At 28.2% G+C, this 27568-nt stretch overlaps 2 protein-coding genes and 1 pseudogene across 4 annotated transcripts in view; 1 reads left to right on the top strand and 2 right to left on the bottom strand.

The window, feature by feature from the left end:
- Window positions 1-27568, top strand: part of LOC149061078 (uncharacterized) — a 288522-nt pseudogene that overhangs the window by 177127 nt on the left and 83827 nt on the right. The window lies entirely within an intron of this gene.
- LOC149061081 (uncharacterized) lies at window positions 680-2876 on the bottom strand. Its single transcript, XM_089215094.1, is given in 3 exon segments — window positions 680-1000; window positions 1003-2190; window positions 2850-2876. Coding segments are annotated over 3 exon segments (1536 nt in total).
- On the bottom strand, window positions 12371-25942 carry LOC107169687 (homeobox protein PKNOX2-like). 2 transcript variants are annotated; one of them, XM_015519513.2, is made up of 9 exons: window positions 25464-25930; window positions 24226-24384; window positions 23989-24160; window positions 23550-23774; window positions 20265-20541; window positions 19251-19393; window positions 18456-18597; window positions 18276-18377; window positions 12371-14880 (listed from the first exon to the last, which is right to left on the bottom strand). In XM_015519513.2, the coding sequence occupies exons 2-9, from the start codon at window positions 24333-24335 to the stop codon at window positions 14768-14770; spliced, it is 1284 nt and encodes a 427-aa protein (XP_015374999.2). In that variant the 5' UTR covers window positions 24336-24384; window positions 25464-25930; the 3' UTR covers window positions 12371-14767. The 2 variants fall into 2 exon arrangements, with proteins under 2 accessions (XP_015374999.2, XP_015375000.2); XM_015519514.2 differs by lacking the exon at window positions 18276-18377 and having other exon boundaries at window positions 25464-25942.

Here is a 27568-nt window from a genome sequence, read left to right as displayed (position 1 = left end):
TTAATTAAATGCAACATGAGCTATATAGGTATTTGATCTAAATTTGTTATCATAATTACACCATACCAATAATTAAGTATAGCATGTCCTAAGTACAAATTCGGATCAAGAAATTAGAATGTCTAATAAAATCTACACATTTTTATTAAAATTAGTTTTATATTTCAATATATAATAAAACTAATAATAAGATTAGTATGTTGATTTCATTTTAAACCAATTCAATAAGTGTCATACTTATTATTAGGCTTAGGGACTTATAGCTCTAAAAAATACACAAATATGCTTCTAAAATCATTAAAATATGCATTATAATATGCATTTATATGCATTTAAAAAAAAAAAAAATGTCCACTAAATCTTGGTTAATTTCACTTTTAACTTTAAAAAGTTATTAGTTAAAATTTATATCTAATAATTAATAAACAATAAGTAAAAAATTATTAATCAAGGATACAACTTTTATTATTGAATATGCATCAACTAAATTTGAAAAAATAAATATTTACCTTAAAATTTTGAAAAATTAATCCGAGAATTAAAAAGTCAAATATTGATAAAAATCAAATAAAATACATAAATATTAAAATATTTTTAAATGGCATAACTTTGCTACTTAAATAATACAATTGTTTTATATATATATAAAAAAAATACGTTCTGTGTAAAAATTACATTGTTATTTCTGCATCATTTTGAGTTTCTTAAAGTTACATTGTACAATTAAATGCTTTCTTATGTTTTCGAATGTAAATCTCCAACGATTACTGGACAATAAATTTTTGTAAATTGAGAAACTACGTTCAACGTCTACAAAAGTAATTGGAGCATAATTAAAGTATGCCAAATCATCATTTGTCATATCTTCAGGCAAACCTTCCAAATTTTCCACTTCACCACTTATTATTTTATAAATTTTTAACACAATATTATAACCAGAATTTTTATCTAAAACATTATTTATTTTATTTATATTTATTTATGTATAGCCTTTGTACATTTCAAGTGACTGATTTTATTTTTTGTATCTTCAATTATTTTTAACGAATCCGACAGCTTAGTACCTCTTTTTTCTAAAAATGTTATAGCTCGAGGTAAAAATTCAAAATTTGCTTTGATAAATGTTAGTTGACATGGAAGATTACTTTTTTTCAAATACTTTTTAGCGGTTTTAATTGATGCTGCATCATCATCGTCAAATGTTTGTATAACTGAATGAATTTTTGAAAAATGTTCACAATAATACAAGGTGGCATTTATCCAAGTCCCCCATCTTGTTAATATGGGATCTGGTGGCAACGGAATCTCATTGTTTGTTATATTTAAAAATGTTTTAATACGTATAGGTGATTTTCGAAACACTTTTTTAACTGAGGCTACTACTTTATCAACATCTGAAAATTCACCACGAATTTTTTCGGCAATTCTATGAAATGCATGAGCAAGGCAAGTTAAATTTATGCATTTAGAGTAAAGGGTATTTATACATTTACCAGCCTTCGCCATATACGGGGCAGCATCACTTAAAAACAATAAAACATTATCATGCTGAACTCCTTCGGGCCATAATATTTCCATTGCTTTGTCAAATAACTTAAATATAGTTGAATGATTAGTTTTCTCCAATTCTTCGCAATGCAATAAAAAAATTTCCCCTGCCCTATCAATTTCCAGTGTTCCTATTACAATATTTGCCACAAAACGTCCGGTGACATCCGTAGTCTCATCAACAGATACCCAAATTTTTTTTTTGTCAACGTAGTTCCTAATTTTCAACAAAGTTTCTTGATAAATGTCGTCTACATACCCTTTAAGTAAAGTGGTTTCACTAGGTATGTTTTCATTTGTATATTTTTCTAAAAAGCTTTTGAACTCGTTATTCGATAATTTATTTAATGGAATATTTGATAAAAGCAAAGCTTTACACAAATCTTTGTTGAAAGAACTCTTGTTACCCAAGTCTGAGTTTAAAACTAATTGTTGTGTTACCTTATTTTTTTTATTTTCATTCCGTTTTACTGCACTACAATGCTTTTCAGTTTTTAGGTGTTGGACCACATTGAATCGTTTATCACTTCCCACTTTTTTTTCACATAGTACACAAAATAAAACGTGTCCATCGGATGTAAATGTGTCTTTAAGCTCCGAAACAAAACTTTGTAGGTAATCGGCTACTCGTAGACTGTTGTACTTTCGGCATTATAGAATGTTACAAAATATACTCGCACAACGTTTTACGTATGATTCGATGTTGCGTGGTTGCGAGACGGCAAGACGCACAAACAACGACGGATAATAATCGACTGAACTGAACACTAAACAATTAATAATCTATTATTCTATATCGACTATTATCTTTATCGACATTCGGTCGATATCCAGCGGGTTTTACGATCGATACGGGTTTATAGTATTCTTTATAGTTAATCCTTACACAAAAATTATAACGAGATATGAGAGGTAGTTTGCAGATAGCATATTACTAGAAGTATTAAGTCCTATTAATACATTTTTTTTTCAACCAGTTGAAATATGTAATATTAATGTATATGTAATATGTATCTATAGTTTTTAGTTTGAAATTTGAAATTTTTGTCAAAATATGCAAAATAAACATAAAAATGTTAAAATATGCATTCTCCTGCAAAACCTATCAAATATGCAAAAATATGCACATTCAAATTTTAGATCTGATATCGTGGCACCGAGAAACGAATTTATTTCGCACTCTGCTATATTTAACAATAATTAAAAAAAGTATGCAAATACTAGAAGTCCCTAAGCCTACTTATTATTATCAGGGGTGGCCAAACTTTTTTTTGTCACGATCTTCTAAAAACATACTTTACCTTTGAGGATTGACTTCCATAGAACATTTTTAATTTTTTCCTATAGATTCAACCCATCTAGTCACAGATAAATTTTTACATGATCGACTTTGAAATAGTTCACAATCGACCGTTTGGCCGCCCCTGTACTATATTTTGGTTTGCTACTAAAAATTACATTTTTTTCTTTTAGTAAATTTCAAAGAAAGTTAAAACCAATTAATACAATTTCATCTCAGCAATGCAGGAGACGTGCCAATAAAGAAATGAGAGAATTTTATTCTTCAAATATGTTAACAAATGATTTTGTATATAATCAAATTATCTCTGAACCAGTTGAAACATCAAATTTTTCTCAAACAATAATACCCTTAAACCAGAATCTTTCTAATTCTGAACCTATCGTTGAAAGTGTGTATTCTGATTCTTCACATATTATAAATAGAAATTTAAATGAACAAAAATCTACAGATTTTGGTAATGAATTAGCATGTTGGGCCATAGAAGAAAATATTTCATTAAAATCTACTCATTCTCTATTAAAACTGCTCAGAAAACATGATTGTTTTAGAAATATTCTTCCAATAGATCCAAGAACCTTATTACAAACACCAAGATACACTAAATTAAAAGAGGACGAGTCTGGTTCTTATTGGCACAGAGGCTTATGCATTAGACAGATTCTTCTGACCGATAACCAATTATTTTCAACCACAGATAGATTAGATATTATGATTAATATTGATGGGTTACCAATTAGTAATTCTTCTGGAAATCAATTATGACCAATATTGGGTTGTCTATTTGGTACAAAATTTGTTTTTATTATCGGTATTTACCACTCATTGAATAGTAAACTTTTGGATGTACACTTTTTTTTAGACAGTTTTGTAAAAGAAACGTGTGAGTTATATGAAAATGGATTTTATTTGAATGGCAAAATGTTTAAGTTAAATATTAAAGGGTTTTCTACTGATGCTCCTGCAAAAGCATTTGCACTAAATATTAAATACCATACAGGATATCATAGTTGCACTAAGTGTTTTGCTGAAGGAGAGTTTATTGAAAAAAGATTATGTTTCCCTGACATATCTATTTGCCAAAAAAGAACCGATCAGCAATTTGTTGAGCACATTTACAACGAGTTTCATCGTGGATTAAGTCCTCTTGAAAAAATTCCTGGTTTTGGTTTGGTGTCACAAGTACCTTTGGACTATCAACATTTGGTATATCTTGGTATATTAAAAAAACTTTTAATTCTTTGGCAAACTGGTGCTTTAAATGTACGATTGTCCTCTAAGAAAACTAAAATAATATCCCATGCATTAGTGAACTGTGTAAGACCAGCTGTGCCTGGGGAGTTTCAACGAAAACCAAGATCTCTTTTATATTTTCGACACTGGAAAGCAACAGAGTTCAGACAATTACTTATTATATAGTTAACTAACGGATACCTCAAAATTGCAAGTGTCCGATATTTAGGGGTTTTACTGTATATATATATATATATATTATATGTTTAAAAAAAGTTATAATTAATACAATTATACAATGTTGGATTATATAATTATTTAAAACAGCTATTTACGTCATCTCATATTAACACAATATTTAAATATATGAAATAGATACCAATCAATTTGTTTTTTTTTTTTTTATAGAAACGTGTCATAAAAAATTTCCTAACTGCTCTCATGAACTAATAAGGAAGCAAACTGATAGCTGGTTAAGACATTGTACTCAACGCTTAAATCAACAAAAACAAAGACTTTTGGAAGTCAATAAACTGGAATCAATTCAACTTCCTCAAGATGATATCATCTGATGAATAAATAAATAAATATGATATAATAAAAATAAGTATAAAGGTCACAGTTTTTTTTTTTTTAAATATTATTATAAGTATATAACATAAATTATATGTTTTTGATTAATTTTTCTTAAAAGCAACTTATTGTACTACTTATTGTATTCAGTTTCAGTATAATATGTTATAAAATTTACATACCTATAATAAATAAAAGTATTTATCAAAATTATGAAATGATTCCTAGAGATTTTTTATTTACTTAATAATATTTTTTAAGAAGAAGCTGAATATAGGTACAATAGTTATAAGAGCATTTGATATTTTTTGTGGCCCTTGAATAAAACATCGGAGACTCCTGGCCTATACTAATAATATATTATTGGGTTTTTTTTAAATCTGTATGAAAAAAAGTTGTTAAAAAGTTACCACTACCTGAAAATAGGGCAATGGACGCCCATGTAATAAAGCACTATAAATACATACCTACGAGAGAAAAATTTGAGACGTAAGTCTAGGAAGAAAAGGGAGCAATAATTGTAGATATGTAATTTTTCTTAATTCCAATTGAGAATCTCAATGGTGTCTACAAGGAGTCTTTAATGATTCCTATAAGGAGTTTCTAGTGATCCCTTTATGTAGGGTTCAGTGATTCCTATAAGGAGTTTCTGGTGATATCTATTAGGAGGCATAGTTGATTTCTACCGGGATTCCTGACTAACTCCAATTGGGTATTTAAATACGCGGACATTAGGAGCTCATAAGGAAACTCCTGGGACTCCTGTCGGAAATCCTAGTGTTAACTCAAGGTACTCCCTACGCTGTGAGGGATAAATGTTTGTAGAGGAAATGCTTCATCAGCCACAATGTAGTAGGGTATATTGGTAAAATTCTCACTAATGGCAGAAGATTTGGGAAAGTTTAATTCATTTTTTAAAATTCACTTGCCCGTTTCACTATTTTTAGACACACCGCCATCACTACATCTACCTGGCATTCCAATATTTACACAAGTAAAGTTATAGTTAGCATCACATAGTGCCATAAGAATGATGCTGTGGCTCCCTTTGTAATTAAAATTGATGGAACCACTACTTGCGAATTCCTAAAACACATTGCATATTTAAATTAAATAAATACTGTTAAAATAGATTATTTAAGTCTTTATATAATCTCATACTTGATGTACAACATGTTTCCTATCTAAAGCTCCAACACAATGTGGCATTTGCCATTTAGATTCAAACTCTTGAGTCTTGAGATATTTTTAACCAGTCGTCTACAGTTGGATTAAATAATACCTAAAATAAATATTGAATAAATCTTATTATAAGTAAATATACAAATTAACAACAACAAAAAATGGTATTTTATACGTACATCATCTTTTAATTTATCCCATACTAGCTGAACCCGTGCACTTCGTAGCCCGTTAAAAATCCTACCTCTTGAATGTCTCAAACTGTTAATTAAATTCGTTGCTTGTGATCATGCTAGCAGTATTTTTTTATACATATAGATAGATAATGGTTAAAATATACTAAGTAATAAACTTACACTGATAATCAATAATTTAGTTTATCATTATGTAAATTTATTCGTTTTATCGAGAAAAGTCCGACAATTCAAATATTCAATAGAATGATATTTAAGTCTGTCACTTTTTAACTTAGCCTATCTTATGCCCATAGGTCTAATATATTTCTGTACCAAATTTCGTCGCAATTTGTTCATCCGTTTAGAAATGCATAAAGGACAAACAGACAGAAATCCATTTTGATATATATAGATGATACTAATAAGTACGTAATTATAGTTTATAATCATTGCATTTTTTTTTTTTAAATAAACTATTTTAAATATTGTTATGTATATAATATAAGTACTCTGGACCTTTTTAATATGGACTTTTTAGGCTTAGGACTTTTTCACCCCGACTCATTTTATCACGATTCGATTATGTTACATGGCGATCTAATATTTAACACGCCGCATGGGCCATGAATCATATTCTTGCATACTATTTCATAAAGTATAAGATCTCTGTCTTTGTTCGGTATCTCGGCATAAATAATTTTATCAATTTCATCTGGCTGAATTTTCGTTTGAAACCACAAAAGAATGTGGCAGTGTGGCAAACCTCGTTTTTGCCATTCAACACTGTAAACATAGCAATTTACATCCCCAAAAATACATTTATTTTTTAATACATGGATAAAAAATTTTAGTTTGAGATGAAAAACTCTAGAGATTATTATCGTGTCTATCAAACGACTTTTGGTCTTGAAATAATTCATTTTTTATTTCCGGCCATTCCGGGTTGCATGTGAAAGTAATAAATAAATCTGGACGGCCATATGTACGAACATAAGTCATGGCATCCTGATTTTTTTCATGCATGTAAAGTGGGAAGCCAGTGATGCACTTGACCCTGAATTTTAAAATTGGGCATGAAGTTCTCTTCAGCTATTTCGTTTGCTCCAAACGATGTAATTTGAACAGAGTATTATACCATCTAAAATTATCAAGGAAATGTTTTGATAGAGGGTGAGAATTATCAATTATACTTTTAATTAAGTCTGGAAGATCCTCAAATTGGTGTAAAACAACTTTATAGGTTTCTTCTTTCCATTTTTTTGCATGGCACTTAGGACATAATATAATCATTGGTCCTATTTGAAGCGCTTTAATATTTAAATAATCAATCTCGGATTGATAATTAAACGCTGATTTCATACTCAAAGCGTTACGTTGCTCCTGTGCAAGTGTTTGAGAATGTACTGTTGTGATATCTTGTTGAATTCTGTTATACATTCGAGTTGCATAGGCAGTTCTTCTTCCAATGCGTGTTCTTGACGCTCTCGCCATGATAAGTAAAAATAAGTATATTTTATCAAACTAAGCACAAACTATTTAACAAAAAGATTTATGACACATTTATAATAATAATAATATAAAAAAAAACAAACATAGTATTAGGTTTCTATGAATCAGTAACCAATAGTAACTACATGTCATACAATAAGTTTACCATATGTTTCCATTTTATATAAGAACAACTCATCCTCTTTGGATAACAACTAAAAATATTTAGTATATTTTTTGGCCCAAAGAGGGTGCTACTACTGTGATTCTGTTTTTGATTTGGATGATTTTGGATGTTTATGTTTTTAATCATTGGTCCTATTTGAAGCGCTTTAATATTTAAATAATCAATCTCGGATTGATAATTAAACGCTGATTTCATACTCAAAGCGTTACGTTGCTCCTGAGCACGTGTTTGAGAATGTACTGTTGTGTTATTTTGTTGCCTTCTGTTATACATTCGAGATGCATTGGCAGTTCTTCTGCTAATGCGTGCTCTTTGCGCTCTCGGCATGATAATGAATTGGCCACTTACTCAAAATTTGGGTAAGAAAAAAAGGTAAAAAAACTAAGTACAAATTATGCCAGTGTGCTGATGCCAGTGACTGATGTTCTCTTAGATTGTTTACTATAATGTAATATTACAAAAACTTTAGCCACAGCAACGCGTGGCCGGGTATAATATACAAACATGCCCGATAAACCAATAGCAACCACTATATAATACACTACTTATTATTATTTTAATCTGCAACAATAAACTAAATTTTTTATAATTTAGTTTGTTTTTTTCTAGACAGATGGCGCCACTGTTGTATTTTTGACATACAGATTTCCTACATTTCGGGTGGATTTTCATAAAATATTCTTTCATAATAACCTTGTCCTATCAGTAACCAATAGTAACTATATGTCATACAATAAGTTTACCATATGTTTCCATTTTATATAAGAACAACTCATCCTCTTTGGATCTGCAACCTATAGAACCGTAACAACTAAAAATATTTAGTATATTTTTTGGCCGAAAGAGGGCGCCACTACTTTGATTCTGTTTTTGATTTTGTATGAAATTTATACTTTTTTTTTATTGACAAAAGTGTTACTATAACCTTCAGCGGAGTGTCGGGTTTCAGCCAAAAAAAATTTCAACCAAATCGGTTCAGTAGTTTTCTCGGTTAGCGCGGTCTAAGAAAAACCCTTACAATTTTATACAATAGTATAGATAATATTACAACATTTACAACAATCAAATATTAGTTTAGAAACTGTTAATTTACCGATACGGAAATTAAACATAATGTCAACCATACTTTCACCAGTGGCTAAATACCTTTATTAATAAAAATATAAGTAACATTGTAAAACTTTTTTACATAATCTATTTAATATATCTCAATAAACTATTATAAAAATGAACCCTAATGTGGCTCCTACAATTTCTCCAACACATAAACATCAGGCCTTGAAGGTGAACGTTTAAGACTAGGACCAACTATTATCAAAAGCTCTTCAAAAGCTGAAGCTGACATTCTCGTAAAATTAAAAAATAAATACGAATTTGAAAGCTGGTGTTCTTTCAACATTGTAATAAAATGACTAAGATTAGAATGCCACATATAATACATACAAATGTTAATTAATCAATATTACTGTTTTGTTGTTGTTTTATTATTAGTTTATTTATATAAATTTACATTTGTAATGGCAAATAGTGGCATAAATTGGTCTGTGCCAATATAGCACTTTCACCACCAGAAAATTTTGAAAATTAATACAGGTAGTTATCATTTCTTTTTTCAAAAGTAAATATTTGTTTAGTAGGTCTAAAATTGAAATTTGTTATGATAAGGGCAGGGTGCCAGGTGGCACTTACAATAGACTAATAAAGCATGGACTAAATGGTGGAATAATTTATACTTCAGATCAAATTTACTCTACTGACGACAGTAACACATATTGACTTATTTAAAACTCTTAATATAATATTATATTATAATTTATAACAACTTACCTTCTCTCAGATATTAAATGATTTTCTAAAAGATTAACGAAACAGGAAATAATACAAATTCGTCGTTTAAACATTTGATTGTTATACTCTTTCACATCATTTAAGTACAATTGTCTTTTGAGTTGTTGATTCATTTTGTAATGTGAAACTTTGAAACTACAAAAGATTTTTGTATATTATGCAATGGAAAACGTTAAACGTGTGTAATGTGTATTTCATTAAATTAAAAATTTATTTCATATCTGTAATCTGTTAAAAAAAACCGCGAAGATTACTAACCAATCTTTGATATCAATTGAATGAAGATCTCATTTATGGTGTAGAGTGGTGTCATGCGGTTAGAGAAATGGAAAAATTCGCGACATGAGTACATGACACGACACGGTGCAGTGTGAACTCACCTTTAGTGAACCATTAAAAAAAATGGTAAATCAAATATGGTTGTAACTATAACGCTGGTAAGAGTTTAAAAAGTTACAATATACACATTACACATATGTATATGATATACCTATTGCGGTAAATAAATATTTATTAATGTTAAAATGTATAATATTGGATCACTTTAACATCTATAGTACCTATCAGGTTATAACTCACAGCCTAGAGGTAATGGAAACACTGGTAAAAAAATAGTTTGATTATTGCAAAAATGCTTTAAGGTTTAAAGTTTAAACATCACCATATCCAACAGTAAAAAATATGATATTTTCATGTTCAAAAACTTAAAAATTAACCCAAAACACAACATTTTATGTGTATTTTCATCCATGGGCAAGGTAGGGCACTCGGCCCCCCCTGAACAAAAAATATTAAATAATTACCAAGGAAAATTATATAGATATCATCTTTACTATCTTAAATTTGAGAAATTTTTTATCTTGACCCCCCCTAAAATTTTACCTATAGACATCCATGTTTCCATCGTGTTAGTAGACATATTTAGGTATACGCATTTGACGTCTTTAGTACAACTGAAACAGTAATACCTATATTGTACGAAAAAATGATCAAACATAAACATTATTATTGTACAATTTATTAGAATAAAAGTTTTATTGACTTATCCCATTCCAAAAATATTATAAAGTTTATTTTAAACAGAAAAGTTGTAAATACATTTCACTAAGTATATTAAATTATTTTAAAAGTAAGCTAGTGAGTGTTAAGAATAACTATGAAAGTATAGTTTTCATTGTTTTATTGCGTATGCCTATTCTGAGCATAAGATAGCTGTTTATCAATAATAACTAAGAATGCGTTTAAAAATATTTTACCCTAGGCTGGGTTAAAAACCTTGAAAATTGGAAGGGGTGAGAATTTTGACTTGCAAATTTCGGGAGTGGACTTGCAAATTCTTGCTAATTATAACGAGTGTTTTGACACTAGTTTCGAAAGTTTTGGAGAACATGTAAAGGCTGGGTGAAGTTAGTCCTTCCTCAATTCCACCCCTTATAACTCCTTTGTTTTTGACTTGCAAATTTCGGGGTTGGCCTTGCGAATTTTTGCCAATTACTTGTAAAATTTTGGCACTATGCAAAATTTGTTTTGAAAAAGTGTAAGGGCCAACTTCACGAATGTTTATATTTTTACTTTTGAGACAAAAATAGAATAGAAAACTAACTAAATATTACAATAGGTACTTTAGGTTGTGATAATTTATTTAACTATGCAGCATTATACGTATAGTGTAATACTACAGCCACTGAGAGACCGCTACTGGGCTGCGCCCGAATCTCATCCGTTTTCATGCATTCCCACCGCTAAACCTCACGTTATTTGCTGGCCACCGTTAATAGTCGCCGCGTTGAAAGGGGGGGGGGGGTATTTTTCACGACGATTAGGTATAGTAGAACCGCAGAAGAATGAGTACGAAACCACGGAGCTCGTTCATTTGGATGGTCCAAGGAGAAGAGTTCCCTCGGTGCCCGGAGTAACGAGTATACACCGTTTTATCCATATCGTGGTAAGTAATAAAGATTTTATGTGCACTATACAACCAAACAGGTTTGTGAGCTGATATTCTAAAGTAAAATATAGTATAATCTAAATTCAAATATCAAAAGTTCTTAAGATAAACCTATTCATTAAAAGGTTTTTTTTTAATTACTGTTTCCACAATTCTACACTCACTGTGCACAGTTATAATATATTCGTATTATTGTGCGTATATATTGTATTGTACAAATATAGATTGTTTAATTACAAATATTTATACTATGAACAAAAAAAAGTAAATATAGGAATCCGATGAGTGTGTTAACTAACCTAACACCTGTGTGTGTTAGGTTACAAGTATATATACTTGTACAATGGAACAATTAAAACAGACGACGAAATAACTACAGTTTAAAAATTTAGAGCTCACATTTATGAAGGTGATACAGATTTTATTAACCTAAAGAGAGCTAAATAATATACAATAAAGAACACAGCCAAAGAAAATAACGATTTAACATTAATTGCAAATTAAAATTCAATAAAAAGGCGTTTGCGGCGTATTCGCAGCATTATTTATACAAAAATTATGGAAGTAGATGATATTTTACAATAAGGAACACATTATTATTTGGATTATGAATGGTAAATAATGATACATTTTAATTTAAATTAATTGTATGATTACTGTACTACTACTACTTCTTACTTTGTATATGCATATTTTGCAAGTTCAATAAATTTTAATATGGGTTGACCAGAGTTTTGCAATTTAGTATTGACCTAAAATTAATTTTTAAACTAACAAGATTCAAAGTCTTACTTAACGATTGTTAATTTTAAAATTGTAGTTTCTTAAATAACTGTTAATGTAGGTGTATAAAATATTAATATATGATATAATAATTCACAGTATAATATTTTTATCACAGTTTTTTTTTATTGTATATCTGGTCACCTTACTTGTCCCATATCCATAAGTGATCATACTACAATTCAAAACAACATACATTTTATTATCACTAAATTTACGATTTATTTTACATAAAACAATAAGCAAGTAAAATTTTAAATGATATACATACACGGTATTATTTTAAACACAAAATACATATGAATATAGTTTATTTTACAATACCTATAATTATTTATTTAAGTGAAAAAATAATAGTTAATAAATTAAGATGAATTCTAGAAACCAAGAAAAATTTATATTTGTTTAAAAATATAGTACTGAAGAATGATAATTAAGTTATGTTTTGGCATTTGAGTCATACTTTTTTTAAGGAAGATACATAAATATTTCTCATGCCTGTGTAAAATATGGGTAAAATGTAAAGACATGTATATAGAATATCAACATACAGAATGGCAATTTATAAAATTCATTTCCTAATTTAAAAAAATCAAATAAGTAAATAACAATTATTTTTGTCAATTATTAATTAATTTAAGATTGTTTAAAGTTCGCTAAAATAAAAATAAATTACCTCAAATCTAAAACCATTAAAATTTCACAAAAGATTACACAGAAGGAAGATTCAATATACAATATTTATAATTAATAATTATGCAGACTTTTTCTAAAATATAATTAATTTGTTCATAATTATACATAATATAAGACAAAAAATTAGAGTAAAAAAATAAGTTAATCCTAAAAATAATTGAGTACTTATGAATAGATTTTTCAAGAAAATGTAAAATTAGGTAATGAAAGATAAAACCAAAAAAAAGTTATGAATTTACAAATGTAAACAATTATATTTATAGAATAAGAATTAATTTTGAATGTTTATATATTTCATAAAAATAACAAATTTAGTTTACATAAGAATTTGCTGTCTATTACAATTTTATCATGGTATTTTAAAATTTATTTTAAAGCATTAAGAGGGCACAACCCCCGTATTTGTTGTCTCAGACTTACAAACACGTAACATAACAAATTTACACCCAGCAGTTCATGTTTTATTCCGTTAGACCTATTATGAAACTTGATAGTAAAAACATTGTCTGTGTTTTTTTTATGATAATTCAGTTTTTAAGTGAATTGTGAGCATTTTTATTTTAAAATTTATAATACGCGCATAACTTAATTAAAAACTCAATTATCGTAAAAAAAAAAAAATTGCTGAGCATAAATTTGATATGTTACGCATTTATATAACTGAGACAACAAATACGGGTGTGGCATTCTCTAAAAATGTTCGTTGAGGAAAACTAATTTCATTTTACTATACATAATTATTAACAAATGTAAAGAGTTGATGTCAATTTTTCATTAAAGTAGTATTATTATTTCTATAACAATGTTTCCTTTAAGTTTAATGGAGAATGTTTCTAAAAATACACAAGTTTGTACTAACCAGCTTTGAAAATTAATATCAAAATACATAAGAGATAATATACAACTTAAATAAATGATATTACATTAGTGTCAATTTTTAAATCATCAGTATTTTATAATAGGTAATATAATACTTCTATAATTTTTTTAAATAATGTAAAAATTCTAGTTAAAACTCAATCAATTTTTATTCTACCTAACATTTACTTTTGTACAAATTGTTTTTACAGTCATTGATTAGTTATAACTTATAATACTTATAAAGGCTTGGAACATTTACTTATTTCATATAAACACTTTATTGGTTCATTTAATGACATTTATAATCTATAAAAAGTATCAATATGGCTTTGTGTTATAATATAAAAATGTTTAGTCATTATCTCACATTGCCTAATGCAGAGGTTTCCAAACTGTGGATTACGACTCAAAAATGATTATAATAATGATGGGTTATATTAAGTTTTGGAATGTTTATATATTGATTGTACAACAGAAAATATCTCATATTCAACGATTTTAGAACATATGAATATAAAAATAAAATATATATGATTATTTTTCTTGAAACTAAATCTATTGATATTAGAAATTAATTTTATTGCAACAATTACAAGTGTAAAAGTGATGTGTCACTACAGCACATTAGTTTAAATATAATTGCAAAAATGTTGACTATTAATGAAAAATAATTTCGATAATTTCAATAATATAGGTTGAAGGCTGTCCAAATTTGAACATATTCCAATAATGGGTCAAACCATGAAAAGTTTGGGAACCTCTGTTTAATGTATAAGACATATTTAATGAATCCAACATTATACTAATAATTTCACCATATAAAACGAATACTCGTCCTTATATAATATAATAGCACGTATACTTTATATATACACAACACATATAAAAAGATTACTATATGGTGCACAATGTACAACATTTAAAATTATTCAAAAAAGCATCGACTAATCTGATTCATTAACACTATGTTGAGAAAATATATCACTAATTTCTTCTTCTTCTTCTTCTTCTTCTTCCTCTGCTTCACTTTCACCGAAATTTGATTCATTTGAATTTTCTAAAAATTAAATATTGTTACTATTACATAAAATAAATATGGCAGTGGGGGTGTAATAGTCGGGCGGATTAAGGCGTCAATTGCGACGCGCACTGTCGCTGGTTCGAATCCCGAGCATAGCAGAAACCTACGGGTGCCCATTCGAAATTCTTCCAAAATATCCACTAGTACCAAACCCAACAGTTCCCTCCCCGACCGTCCACAGGCTAATTACCCTTGTGGCCGAAGCCTCTATCCCAAAATAAAAAAAAAAGATGGAAATTTTAATTATATTAGAATATAATATTTAAAAAAAAAATGAAATAAGTGTATAAATCAACTTCAAACCTTCCAGAAATCTATCGGTAGTTCAATGATATTGATAATTAGTACGTAAATGTTTAAAACAATGTGTACGCATGTAATGATTTTGAATAAATGTTTTGTTTTTTTAATAAAAATAAATTAAGTTAAAAATAAATATTAAGGGGATCGCATTGCGTATATTTTTTGAACGTTTTAGACCAACAAGCAGTGGTAAATTATAGATAATTCAGAATGTCCAATTTTAATAATTTATATATATGAATTCTTTTACAAAATAACTAAGCTTTCTAGGAAGTCGATTTTCAATTTTTAATTTTAAAGTTCTATACAATTTAAATATTTTTAAAAAAAATCTCATGAAATAATTGTATTACATTTGTATTTATTTTGGGCTTTTTGGGTTTTATAACAAAAAAGTGGTTCCTACAAAGCAGTCTAGAAGCTTACGAATTCAACCATTTTTAGAAATTACAATCGAACTTCAGGAAGTGTGTTTAATTTACTACCACTTTTGGTAGTTTTTATAGGAGATACATAGAAGAATATATTTCATTTTTCTCGATTTATTAATCTGAGAATGTGAGTGGCATTCACGAGCGGCTCGTGGCTGCTGAACGTATCTACGCATCTACGCACACTAATGATTATTTAATTTGCACACAACCAAACTCCTTGACGAGGATAAGACATCGAATTGCCTATACACGACTCCTTATTAAATCACCGCCTCCAATCCCCTTTAAGATTCTATCTGTTTTTAATTATAAAGTAACATAATAAGTAGGGTTCGGGACTTGTTGAATTTGCATATTCTTAATAATGACTGCAGAATAATCTAAGTAAGATATAAATTTGTTTTAAGACATAAAGGATTGAAATACAAAAATTTTGTTCACAGATTTTTGCATATTTTACCGTTTTTAGGCAAAACACATATTTGACAAATGTTGACAATTTAATTGTTATTTATAGCATATTTGCACAGTTTTCATTTTATATAAGGTAAATTTATTTTAAAGGTTAACATTATTTATTTACATTCATGCTTCGGTCAATATACATATCAAACATACACAGTAATAATAAATAAATAAATATATTTTTATCAATTAACTAATAAATAATAATATAGATCATGTTTATTGTTGTAAAAAAAAAAAAGTTCTAATTTAAATTAATAAATAAAGATTTTAAAGGTTATTAAAATAGAGTTGCATATTTTCGTGCATATTTCGGTTATTTTAAGTGCATATTTGCATAAATATTTCCTGTAATTTGCGTGCAATAAGCCCCGAACCCTAATAATAAGTAGCAATTAATCAAAAAAATGTAAACAAGAGTTTCCCTTAAGTATCAATCATATATTAATGGAAGTTTATATAAATATTAATCAATTACTATAATTTTATTTATTTTTTTATTAGCATTTAATTAATGAATAAAATACATTTAAAAATATTTATAATAATAATTTAATAGTAATAAATACATAAATATATTTTGTAAGGAGTCTTGTATTTATTAAGAGGACTCTACATTAGTCATAAGGGATCTAGGTAGTGCTCCCCCCCCCTCATTGTCTTTTGTTTATTATAACAGTTTAATAATACCATTGATTATTTGATGTAATGATGTATATATTAGGGGCAACTAAACCTCATAAAAGGGGAGGAGAGAAAAAAATTTCTTGAATTCTTATGATGATAATAACTATTTTATATAGTAAACTAACTTCTTAATCATACTGAAATAAAAAAATTACTTGTGAACAGTACCTAAATCTAATATTATTATATTAATGAGATTGAAAGTGGTGATTCTATCTCAGTCTACATATATTAATGAATAATTAAATCTACTATCCAAGAGATAAACTAGCCAACATATTTTGATTTTTTTCTTTAAATATTTTAATATGACAATTTTTAATTTATACTTTTACATAATGGGTTATTAACCTTCAAGTTTGAAGACAAACCATTTAATATAAAGCTAATTACGCAAAATTTGAAGTGTTTAAATCAAATTAACTATGTTCACTGTTTGTAGGATAGTAACAACATAAGTAAGTTTGATATCCTTTAACAAATTAATATAATATTACAATTATATATATCTACATCCTCTCAAAAGGCAATCATATAATTACTTACTACAATATAATTGTTCAAAATAATATTGTACATATGAATTAAAATCTTTATATATTATTTTTTGTCTGCTGCATACACGTAAATACACCCATTCATATACAAATATAAGGAACACACACATCCACCTTCATACATACATACACACATATATATACAGAGTGTCTCACAGAGATCTGACAAATGAAATAACTTTTGTTAAAATCAATATTTTTTAAAAATTTCTTTAAATATTATTCATAGACACTTGCGCTACATTTTTATTTTTAATACTGAAAATAAAAACTTAAAAATTGATAAAAATTGTTTTCGAAATATTCAATATAGCTAACTTGTAAACCTGATTTTTAGAAAAAATTATACGGTAAAAACACTTATTTAAGTCAAATGACTGATTTTTTTACAATTTTTTTAAATATCAATATTTTTGTTAAGTAAATTACTATCTAGTTTATGTTAGAAACATTTTAATTTCAAAAATATTTTATATGAACATTTTATAGGTTCATGTTAAAATCTAATTAATTTTTTATTGTATCTACTATTTTATTATAGTAATATTATTTGGTCAATATACTCATTTTTTGAAATTAAAATATTTCTAACATAAACTAGATCGTAATTTACTTAATGAAAATATTGATATTTAAAATTTTTTTAAAAAATCAGCAATTTGACTTAGATAAGTGTTTTTACCACAAAAATTTTTCTGAAAATCAGATTTACAAATTGACTATATTGAACATTTTGAAAAAATTGTTATGAATTATTAAGTTTTTTATTTTCAGTATTAAAAAACAAAAATGTAGCACAAGTGAATTATGTTTGAAAGAAATTTAAAAAAAATATTGATTAGAACAAAAGTTATTTCATTTGTCAGATCTCAGTAGGACACTATGTAAGTATATGCTTATTTGAGATTTTTGTGATATTATTTACCATTAACGTTTTGAGATTGTAATATATCGTCAACAGGCCACGAAAACTTGTTATTATCAACAATTACAGACTTATCTTTAGAGAGAGTAAAGTTTTGTTCACCTGTATTTAAAAATATACAAATACTAATTAAATTTGATCATACAGTTATATCACTTATAACAATAAAAATAAAAATACCAGCAATATCAGGTGTAGAAGCATCAAGCATTGGTTGTAATATTCGTCTCCGTGCATTGATAAACCAATTATTTACTTGCAACAATGTTAAATTAGTCTGTGCTGCAATAATTTTTTTTTCATCTTCTGTAGGATATGGATGCTGAAAACCAATATATTTCTGTCATTGAAATGTTTTATTAAAATTATAACACTGGCATTTGTTGTATCCATCTTACAAGTGCATAACATAACAAATTTACAATCAGATAACGTTCAATTTTGTTAGTTTAAAAACTAGAGTCAAACTTATGATTAAACTAATGGAACTAAATGCAAACTGCTGAGCGTTAATTTGTGATGTTACGCAGTTGTAAGACGGAAACAACAAACTATAGTGTCACATTCTTTTAATTAACAAATATATTTTAAAAACCAAATTAATCACAGTCAATGAATAATTTTTAAAAATCAATTTTACTTCATTTTTTTCTATTTAATAGAAGAAAACATATTTAAATATCTAGAAATTTATTATTTGAAGAATTTAATAATAATTATAATAATAATAAAAATTTAAGACTTATTTAAGATATTATATATTAAAATATATGGATAAGAAAACAAACTCCTTAATTTTTTTTTTTTGCACATGACATTATTATTGTATGGTGTTCAGAAAGATAAATAATTATCATTCATATAGGGCAATAAGGGTATATGGAGTAATCAATACCTACATAATAAAATGTGTCAGCAAAACAATTTTATGAAGTTACAATTTAAAACTAGGTATAATATATAATAATTCCTCACAATTAAATGTTGAAAAAGCCAGGAGCGCATCACACTTGTAGCCTGTTTAGGAAGAATTCCTCTTTTTTGTTGCCTTTTTTTTTTACTTCCAAAATAGTCATCTTCTTCGTCACAAGAACCACCACTAGTAGCTGATAAGGAACCTGAGAATATAAACTCACATATATATATATGTAAAAGTACAGTCATTTTATATGTTTCCATTTTGTACTATTTAATTTTTTTCCAATTTTTTTTCATTTTATAATTTTAAATTATATATAATATATATAAACTTACAACAACTAGGCCAAAGAGTAATTAATATATTTTCAATTAATTAGTATTATTACTTATTGTGAACATATTTTAACAAACAAAATGTTGTTAACTATGTAATCCAAAATATATAACATGTGATTAACAACTAATATATTTTATTTAAGAAATTTGGTAGAAAATTGTTTGTTGTTTTAATAATTTCATTCATTAAAATTGAAAATGTGTTATATATTATTTAAAATATCTTAACATCTTTTAAGTTCAAAGTTTGAAATCTCAAATATTTGATTACTTAATTATGTTATTATACTACTAATTATTATGTTCAATATTCGTTATTTTTATTAATGATTATGATACAACATATGCTATATATAACATCAAAAAATTATTGATAAAATGTACCACCATGACTAAATAAATAGGTATGATCACAACTTTATAATACGCATACCATTCTTGCCTCGTCTATCGCGAGGTTTTCTGCTTCCATTATATACCAATTCAATCAATGAAATGTGGAGAACTACGAGCAATGGTTTTGTGTACAGAATAGAGGGGATATGCAAAAACCGGACAAAAACAGTTTTTTTTGTAATCATAACTATTTATTTAGTCGTGGCTAAAACTAACTAATGCAATTATTGTGATACTTGGAGATCGATAAAGTAAGAAAAAAATATACAATGATTAAATTCATAAATCGATAAAAAAAAAGGTTAAAGTTAGTATAAATAATAAATTTTTACCTACCGTGTAAAATAGAAACATTACTCTGTAATACATTTGTACCGATTGCTGATAATGGTGTTTTTTCTAAAGTAGAATTTTGAATTGTAGATTTGGTGACAGTCAAATCAAGTTGGGAAACATCTGATGCTTGGGATACATCTTTCATTTCTATAGATGTGGAAGATGGTATATTCGACAAAAGGCTAGTTATATTTTTTAAATCCATTATTGTTTTTGGTTTTATAGCATCGTTGTCTCCACCAGACTGCCGCACAGAAACTCCTGAAGAGGATATCACCTGTCAAACATGATTATAAACCTAAACCTAATATACCATAATAAACTAAAATATAAAATAGATATAAAATAAAAACATATTTTAAGTTTACCTAAATATGGACATATATTAATTTATTAAGATCGGATTAAATTATTTTAATAATTTTTGTTTTAATTTTCGCACAAATAAACACTAATAAATGCTTAATTATATGCATTGTATTATTGTAGACACATTACTCTAAGCATGGATGTGAATAAGTGAACTATTATAATGATAGTAATTTCTCTTGTAAACTGACATTGTTGATATAGGAACAGGTTGATGTGTAATTTTAAATTTATTTCTGTAAACTGGATATATTTTATTAAATGTATGTATTTAAAACACTCAAAAAGAAACATATTTATTTATACTAAAAATCTTAAGATAAATTAGAATATCCAGATTAGTAAATAATTCTAGATGTATGGAAAATAATTGATTTGACTCGTTTATTTTCTAAATCCAATAGAGTGGCAAGGTGTTTCGTCCTGGCATTGTCAGAGATCACGTCTAATAGTGCTGCTTAACACTTTCCTATATAAGCCCAGCCTTTCCACCTAGCCCTCACAATGAGAGTACCACTTCTTCAGATGTGGCGTCTATATACAAGATTCTAAAAATTTCCACAGCCCATGCTCAGATATAAATATGTGTCCTGTCTCCTGTGCAGCTATTCAATAAAAATACTGCGTAACTTCCAAAATTAATATCATATTAAAAATATGTGATACCCGCATTTGTGTTGTCTCCGTCTTATAAGTGTGTAACATAACAAATTTAATGCTCAGAAGATTACGTTTAGCTCTGTTCATTTAAAAATTAGAGTGAATTGACCTCTTATAAAATTTAAAGGTAAAAATATTATTTATACGACCTCATAGGCTTTTTGCTTTATTTTAATAGGATGTAAGCGTTCTATTTCTTCTCTGGCCAATGCTCAACATAGACAAAACACATTTACACTTAATAATTTTTTCTATATTTTAAAGTAATCCTAGAGTAAAGTCGCCCAAAAAATATATAAAGAATAATATTTTTGAGGGAATGACATATCAATATTATATTTTTTTGTTATTTGATTACTTTAAAAATAAACAAAAACATTTTGTAAATTTAAATGATATTTAAATTGTTTCGAGACAATATTTAGATAAATCGATATGTCATCCCTTCAAAAATCCAGAGAGAAAGAAAACAAATAGTGCGTTGACATTCTCTTAAGAGGACGCCACACCTGCATGTGTTGTTTATGTCTTACAAGTGCGTAACATAACATATTTTACGCTCAGAAGTTTCAATTTAGCTCAGTTAGTTTAAAATTTAGAGTGAATTGACCTCTTGTAAAAATTAAAGGTAACATTATCATTTGGGTTATTAAAGAAGCTTTTTATTAAATTGTTAATTGTTTGTGTCTTAAAATACTTGTAATTATTTTTTAATATTCCTAATTGATAATAAATCAATCAACTTATTCTTAAACTACTATCACTGATTTTTAAACAAATAGATAAGTTGTACAATATAAAAATTAACTATCTGCCATATAATTAATTGCTGTAAGCAATGGAATATCATATGATTGAATTTATTGGGTGAGAATGGTGGATTTTGTTAACATAAAGATTACCATACAACCACAGATTAAATTAAATAAGTTTTATATAATCTGTGCTACAACCATATACATTGAACAGATACATTGTAGTAAAGTAACCATTAAATTGTGGTTTGGTAGAAGACAAATTTCTATACACCATGATTTATCTGTTTATTCTTAAGTCAATAATATTAAATGTAAATACTGAATAACTAGAGGTAGGTCGAACTGTTATAAATATAAAAAATCAAACCTTTTTTCAAATGTTCAATTCAGTTTGAAAAATCAAACAAATAAAAAAGGTTAGTATTAATTAATTTTTCTTAAAATAAAATCTGTTTAACAAGTCAATAACAATATACATATAACTATAATATCGGTACTGCCTCGATTGTTGTCAACGATAACCATTTCCTGAGAAAAAACAAGTTTTGCTTACAATAAACAAAATCCCAAACAAAATGTGTGGGCGTAGCGTGCATGTATGCACTACTTACACTTGAGAAAAGAGAAAAATAAGTTAATATTAATGTTATTATAATAACAAATTAAAATTCAAGTTTAATCTTTGACTAATTTTTTTCTAAGTTTCAACAATGATAAATAATATGTTTAGAATATAAGATAATAATTTTGACGAACACAGCCATATTTTGGTCATCATCGTCTGCCGTTGCCTATGATGGTGGAAAAACTAGAAAATCTATTTTTGTTCTATTACACTTGGTATTGACGTGTTGTGTCGTTGGAGTAACATGTTCTGAAACTGCTTACGTGAGCTAATAGACACGACTTACATGCAATGTTGTAGAGGAAGGGGGCTCGTATTTATATACAATTTGTATGCACTTATGATTATGCATACATCACACTACCAAACGGTTTATAATTATTTTTATTTCTGATAAGGCGATAATCGTCAATAATTATTTTCGTATTAGTATGTTATAGAATATAGATCTATAATTGTATACACTTATTTAATTATTGAAAACGGAAATGGAGCTGCCGCCTTAATTATTTGAATAAAATTATAATTGTATATAAATTGTTAAAAGTTATAAAATAAAATTATAAGGAATTCCATATATTTTTTACCAATTAAATGTAGTTAACTGCAAATAAAATTACTAATAAATTTACAATACATTAGTTTTTCTGCTTACACTTTCTCAAAACCCACGCTACGCCACTGAAACAAATTACACCATCCAAAAGCAGACATTTCACTGAAGAACCACCAATGAAAAAATAAGCATTGCTTTGATAATCAAGTGAATGATTAAGCTACAAAGATACCGGGTTCTAATTAATGTTCAAAACGTTCAGTTCAAAACCATATTTTTTAGTTTGGCCTACCTCTATAAATAACAGTTATGTTTACCTGACTATGGTGTGGAGAGTGACATAATGGAGAATTACTATTACTTGAATTGCCACTGCTATTATTTTCTAAGTAACCAGATGTGTAATCAGAACGCAATAAATTTTCACTTTGCATTTTAATTTTGAGACATGTTATGTATCTACTACAAAAATCTTTGCACAATTCTTGAACTTTCTCTAGTTCTAATAAATGTATTCGTAATACTTGAATAGCTTTAATCATCTGAAAAAAATTACACTTCATTTTAAGAACATAAAATTAATGAAAATAAATATTGGCATTTATTATTCAAATTATTGTTAAAAATGTTCATAAGCTAAAATTAAGCCAAGTGAAACTCATTATTTATTTTCTGAAAATATATCGAACATATATATAGATTCAATATTGTTGGTCATAGGTACATTTTTATTTAAAACAAGATTAATACACATACCAGTCCATCAATTTCTGTATCATTAATTAAAAATGGTTTTCTATCTCTTTCTTGATGTTGAACAAAAGCTTGTATATCCATATTAAAACTTTCTGAATTTGAAATGGCTGCTGACTGAGTAGCTTGTTCACATCTTTCAAAAAGTAATGCTAGTAAGGGGAAAAGTGGATGTCTGAAAAACAATTGTTTTAGGAAAGGAAATATATAGATAATCAAAAACATTAACTTAATAATTACTTATAAACAGCTCTTTTATCAGCTTCAAATATTGCTTGATCTGTTTGTTGAATATTATTATTGGCGATTGCCGTTAAATTAGATGTTACACTATCTGAGTATGACACCATAATTAAGCTTTACATTTATTTTGTTTTTCCATTATTATAAATTGAAAATCTACAGATTAAAAAAACTAAATAAGTATATAACTCAAATATAAAATGTCCATGAATTATTCTAATTTGAATTCCTATAAATTATAATGAAGATTAGTTATAATAACTTGCATTTTCCAATTTAATGGTTTATGAAATAAATAGATAGATAGGTACATGATTAGATAAAACATAAACAAAATTTATATAATGGTATCGGGGGCATGGTGTAATGTTATTTTAATGTAGGTATACATAAGAAATATATATTGCTATTAATGAAAAATAAACTGAATTGGTTAATAAAGTTTAATATTACCCAATTAAGTAACATCTTAGTAAAATATATAACATTGTTAACCCCGTTGTTAACAATTTAGAACATCAAAAGATCAATTGTTATTGATCAAATTGTAATTTGTAACTTGTAAGGTGCAAATCTACAAATTTCAAGCCTTAAGAATATAATTATGTCATTATTTTATATCACTATGTAGCAATGATAAGCAATGGATCAGAAAAAAAAATCCTTCTACTTTATTCAAAAAGAAATATTTGAATTCATAAAAAAAAAATAATTTCTAAAGAACTAATTAATAATGTTTCTATAACTAATTTTTATAATGAAATTAAAATATGTAAATCCATATGACAATAAGTTAATATTGTATTTGATACTATTTACTGAACGCAAAAAAGTTAGTATTAGACAAGTCATTAAAAGAAAATATTAAATTAATTTTCAACAGCAAATAATACAATTACCTATTATTATGTAGCCATCTATATTATATTGCTTTAATACCTATTAATCTATATTAACATATTTTATAGAATAATAATGATTTTTTGAGGAAGTTGAATTGCAAGAATTCAACGATCAATACCTACACCGACATAACAGTAATTTGTTTGATTGCCTACTCGGAGAGGATGTCGGGTTAGGGTTAAAATAAATGTCTAAATGAGCCATATTAACCTAACCAGGAAATACTATGTTATCAATAGCATATTTAGTTTGTTCGACATATTATCAAGATGACAACGCACAGTACCGTACGGGGACAGCCGTAGTTACAGCGGACTCTCGGGTATACTCACGGGCCACAGTTGTCAACGGACGTCAACACGACGTGATCACGATCGGCGGACGTCCTCGGAGCCTGAGGCACGCGGACCGGACAGACGACCGGATCTGTCGAATTTGGCACGCGCACGTTCACCGAGCGAAACGCCGTCGGACGAACGATGTGCCGGCAAGACGAAGATCGCGCGGCGGCGATGCGTTGCGCGCGTGCATGCGGAACAACAAAAACAATAATAATAATTACATCAATAATACCGTCATCGCCGTGCGGTAACGACTAACCATGATAATAGTAATAATAATAATAACAACAACACCGACGACCAGACGATATGTACGCCGAACGCCGAGAGAGAGACGGAGAGATAAGGGATCCGCTAACGCTAGTTTTTTTTATTATCATCGTCGTCGGATAAAGCTGCAGCGTTACATAGTTCAGAGCGTCGTCGCGGCGAGCGCTCGGGTATTTATTTCTTTTCCCCCTTTTTCTCCCTTGAAACGATAACGATAAATAATAAAAATAATAATAATAGTAAGAATACCCGACGACGGAGAAGCGTACACGCCGCCGAAGGTCGCCAGCTAGCCCGCTCGCTTACCCGCCTACTGCCCGCCCGCCCGACGCCCAGCTTCCGAGCTCTGACGACACGCACACGGCACACCACGACTCTGGTCGTTCGGCCGCGCGCAGACGTAATGCATTCAGTAATACAAATAATACAATTTAAGTGGTGCGCATACCGGACGTGTCGTCTCGGCTGGCGGGCGGGTGACAGCCAGCGCGGTCCGACACTCTGGTATCCGACGGCGATTAAAGAGGGGTCGAGACTCGAGAGCGCGCACGCGCCCGCCGATGACAACGACGACGAGATGATGATGATGATTGTGTCCGGGACGACCCTTTTTTTTTTTTTTTTTTGAAACATCAACAAACGTTTCGCTCCGTCGCGGTGTTCTTTGCGGCTCGCTACCGCTCAAACAAAAAACAACAATATGGGTTTTTTGCGTGCACCCCCCCCCCCGCTTTTACGCCCGTATTCCATTCGCATATGACTAGGGTTGTCATATTTGACTAGAGTCTCGACGGGACGTTTTAGGAAATCTAGGATAGAGTATATAAAAATAATCAATTTTGAAATAAAAATTGGAGCTCTTTATTTTAGATAAATTATCTGTTAATTAAGGTTACATACAAAAAAATATTTTTAATTTATTGCAGAAGTACTTGTATGGCTATTCTTTTCAGAAGATTTTGCTTTTTTCAACAATTCTTTCTCCCCTTTAATATATTGGTAGAACTCTTGGCAAGTCATTTTGTAATTAATTTGACACTGTAAAATTGACTCCATAGTCTCTGGAAGCAGGCGATTTTGTTCATCAGTCCACTGGGCCGACATTAATGAAAAAACTCTTTCCACTGTGGCATTGTGTGCAGTAATTGCAAACAAATACTCTCATAATTTCAACAGTTGGCATTTTCTTTCGTGATTTTCAGTTTCTTTAAAAAAATAAATCTAAAAAATAACATTAACGATTGCGATAACGACTTAATTGGATTCTAAAGTCCGCACCACGAGAGAACGCATATGGCTATCGGAGCGCTTCGGAGCACGTCAAAATTCAAACTTTGAATGCTTGTAAAAAAAAATTGTGACTAAGAATTTCTTTTATTTTTCAACTGCTTTTGTAAAAATATGATAGGAGCCATGTATTACATTTTCAAATCTTAGATATAAAAAGGAAATTTTTTTATGAATTTCTAGCTTAAAATAATTTTTGAATTTTCGTGATTTTTACATAATATATTATCAAAACTCAAACTTTAATGCTTTTAAAAAAAAATCGTGACTCTGTATTTCTTTTATTTTGTAACTGCTATTGTAAAAATATGTTAGGAGCCTTGATATAAACATTCAGAGAAATTTTCAAGTATCTGCGGTCATTTGTTTTAGACTTTTAGAGTTACACCAAAATAAGAAAATCACTAAATGTGAAATCCAGTGGAAATCCAATGTTGTAAAAATTTAAATTTCAAATGCTCATAAAAATTTAATTTGAATTTCCGGTGGACTTTTTATTTGTGATAAAGATTGACAAACTTGTAAGAAATCTTGTATTA

This window comes from Diuraphis noxia, unplaced genomic scaffold, assembly GCF_037042655.1.
Source record: "Diuraphis noxia isolate RWA-SAM2 unplaced genomic scaffold, SU_Dnox_SAM2 contig0001, whole genome shotgun sequence".
In the NCBI taxonomy this organism is placed as follows: Eukaryota; Metazoa; Arthropoda; class Insecta; order Hemiptera; family Aphididae; genus Diuraphis; species Diuraphis noxia.
This window is presented reverse-complemented; position numbering and strand designations above follow the sequence as displayed.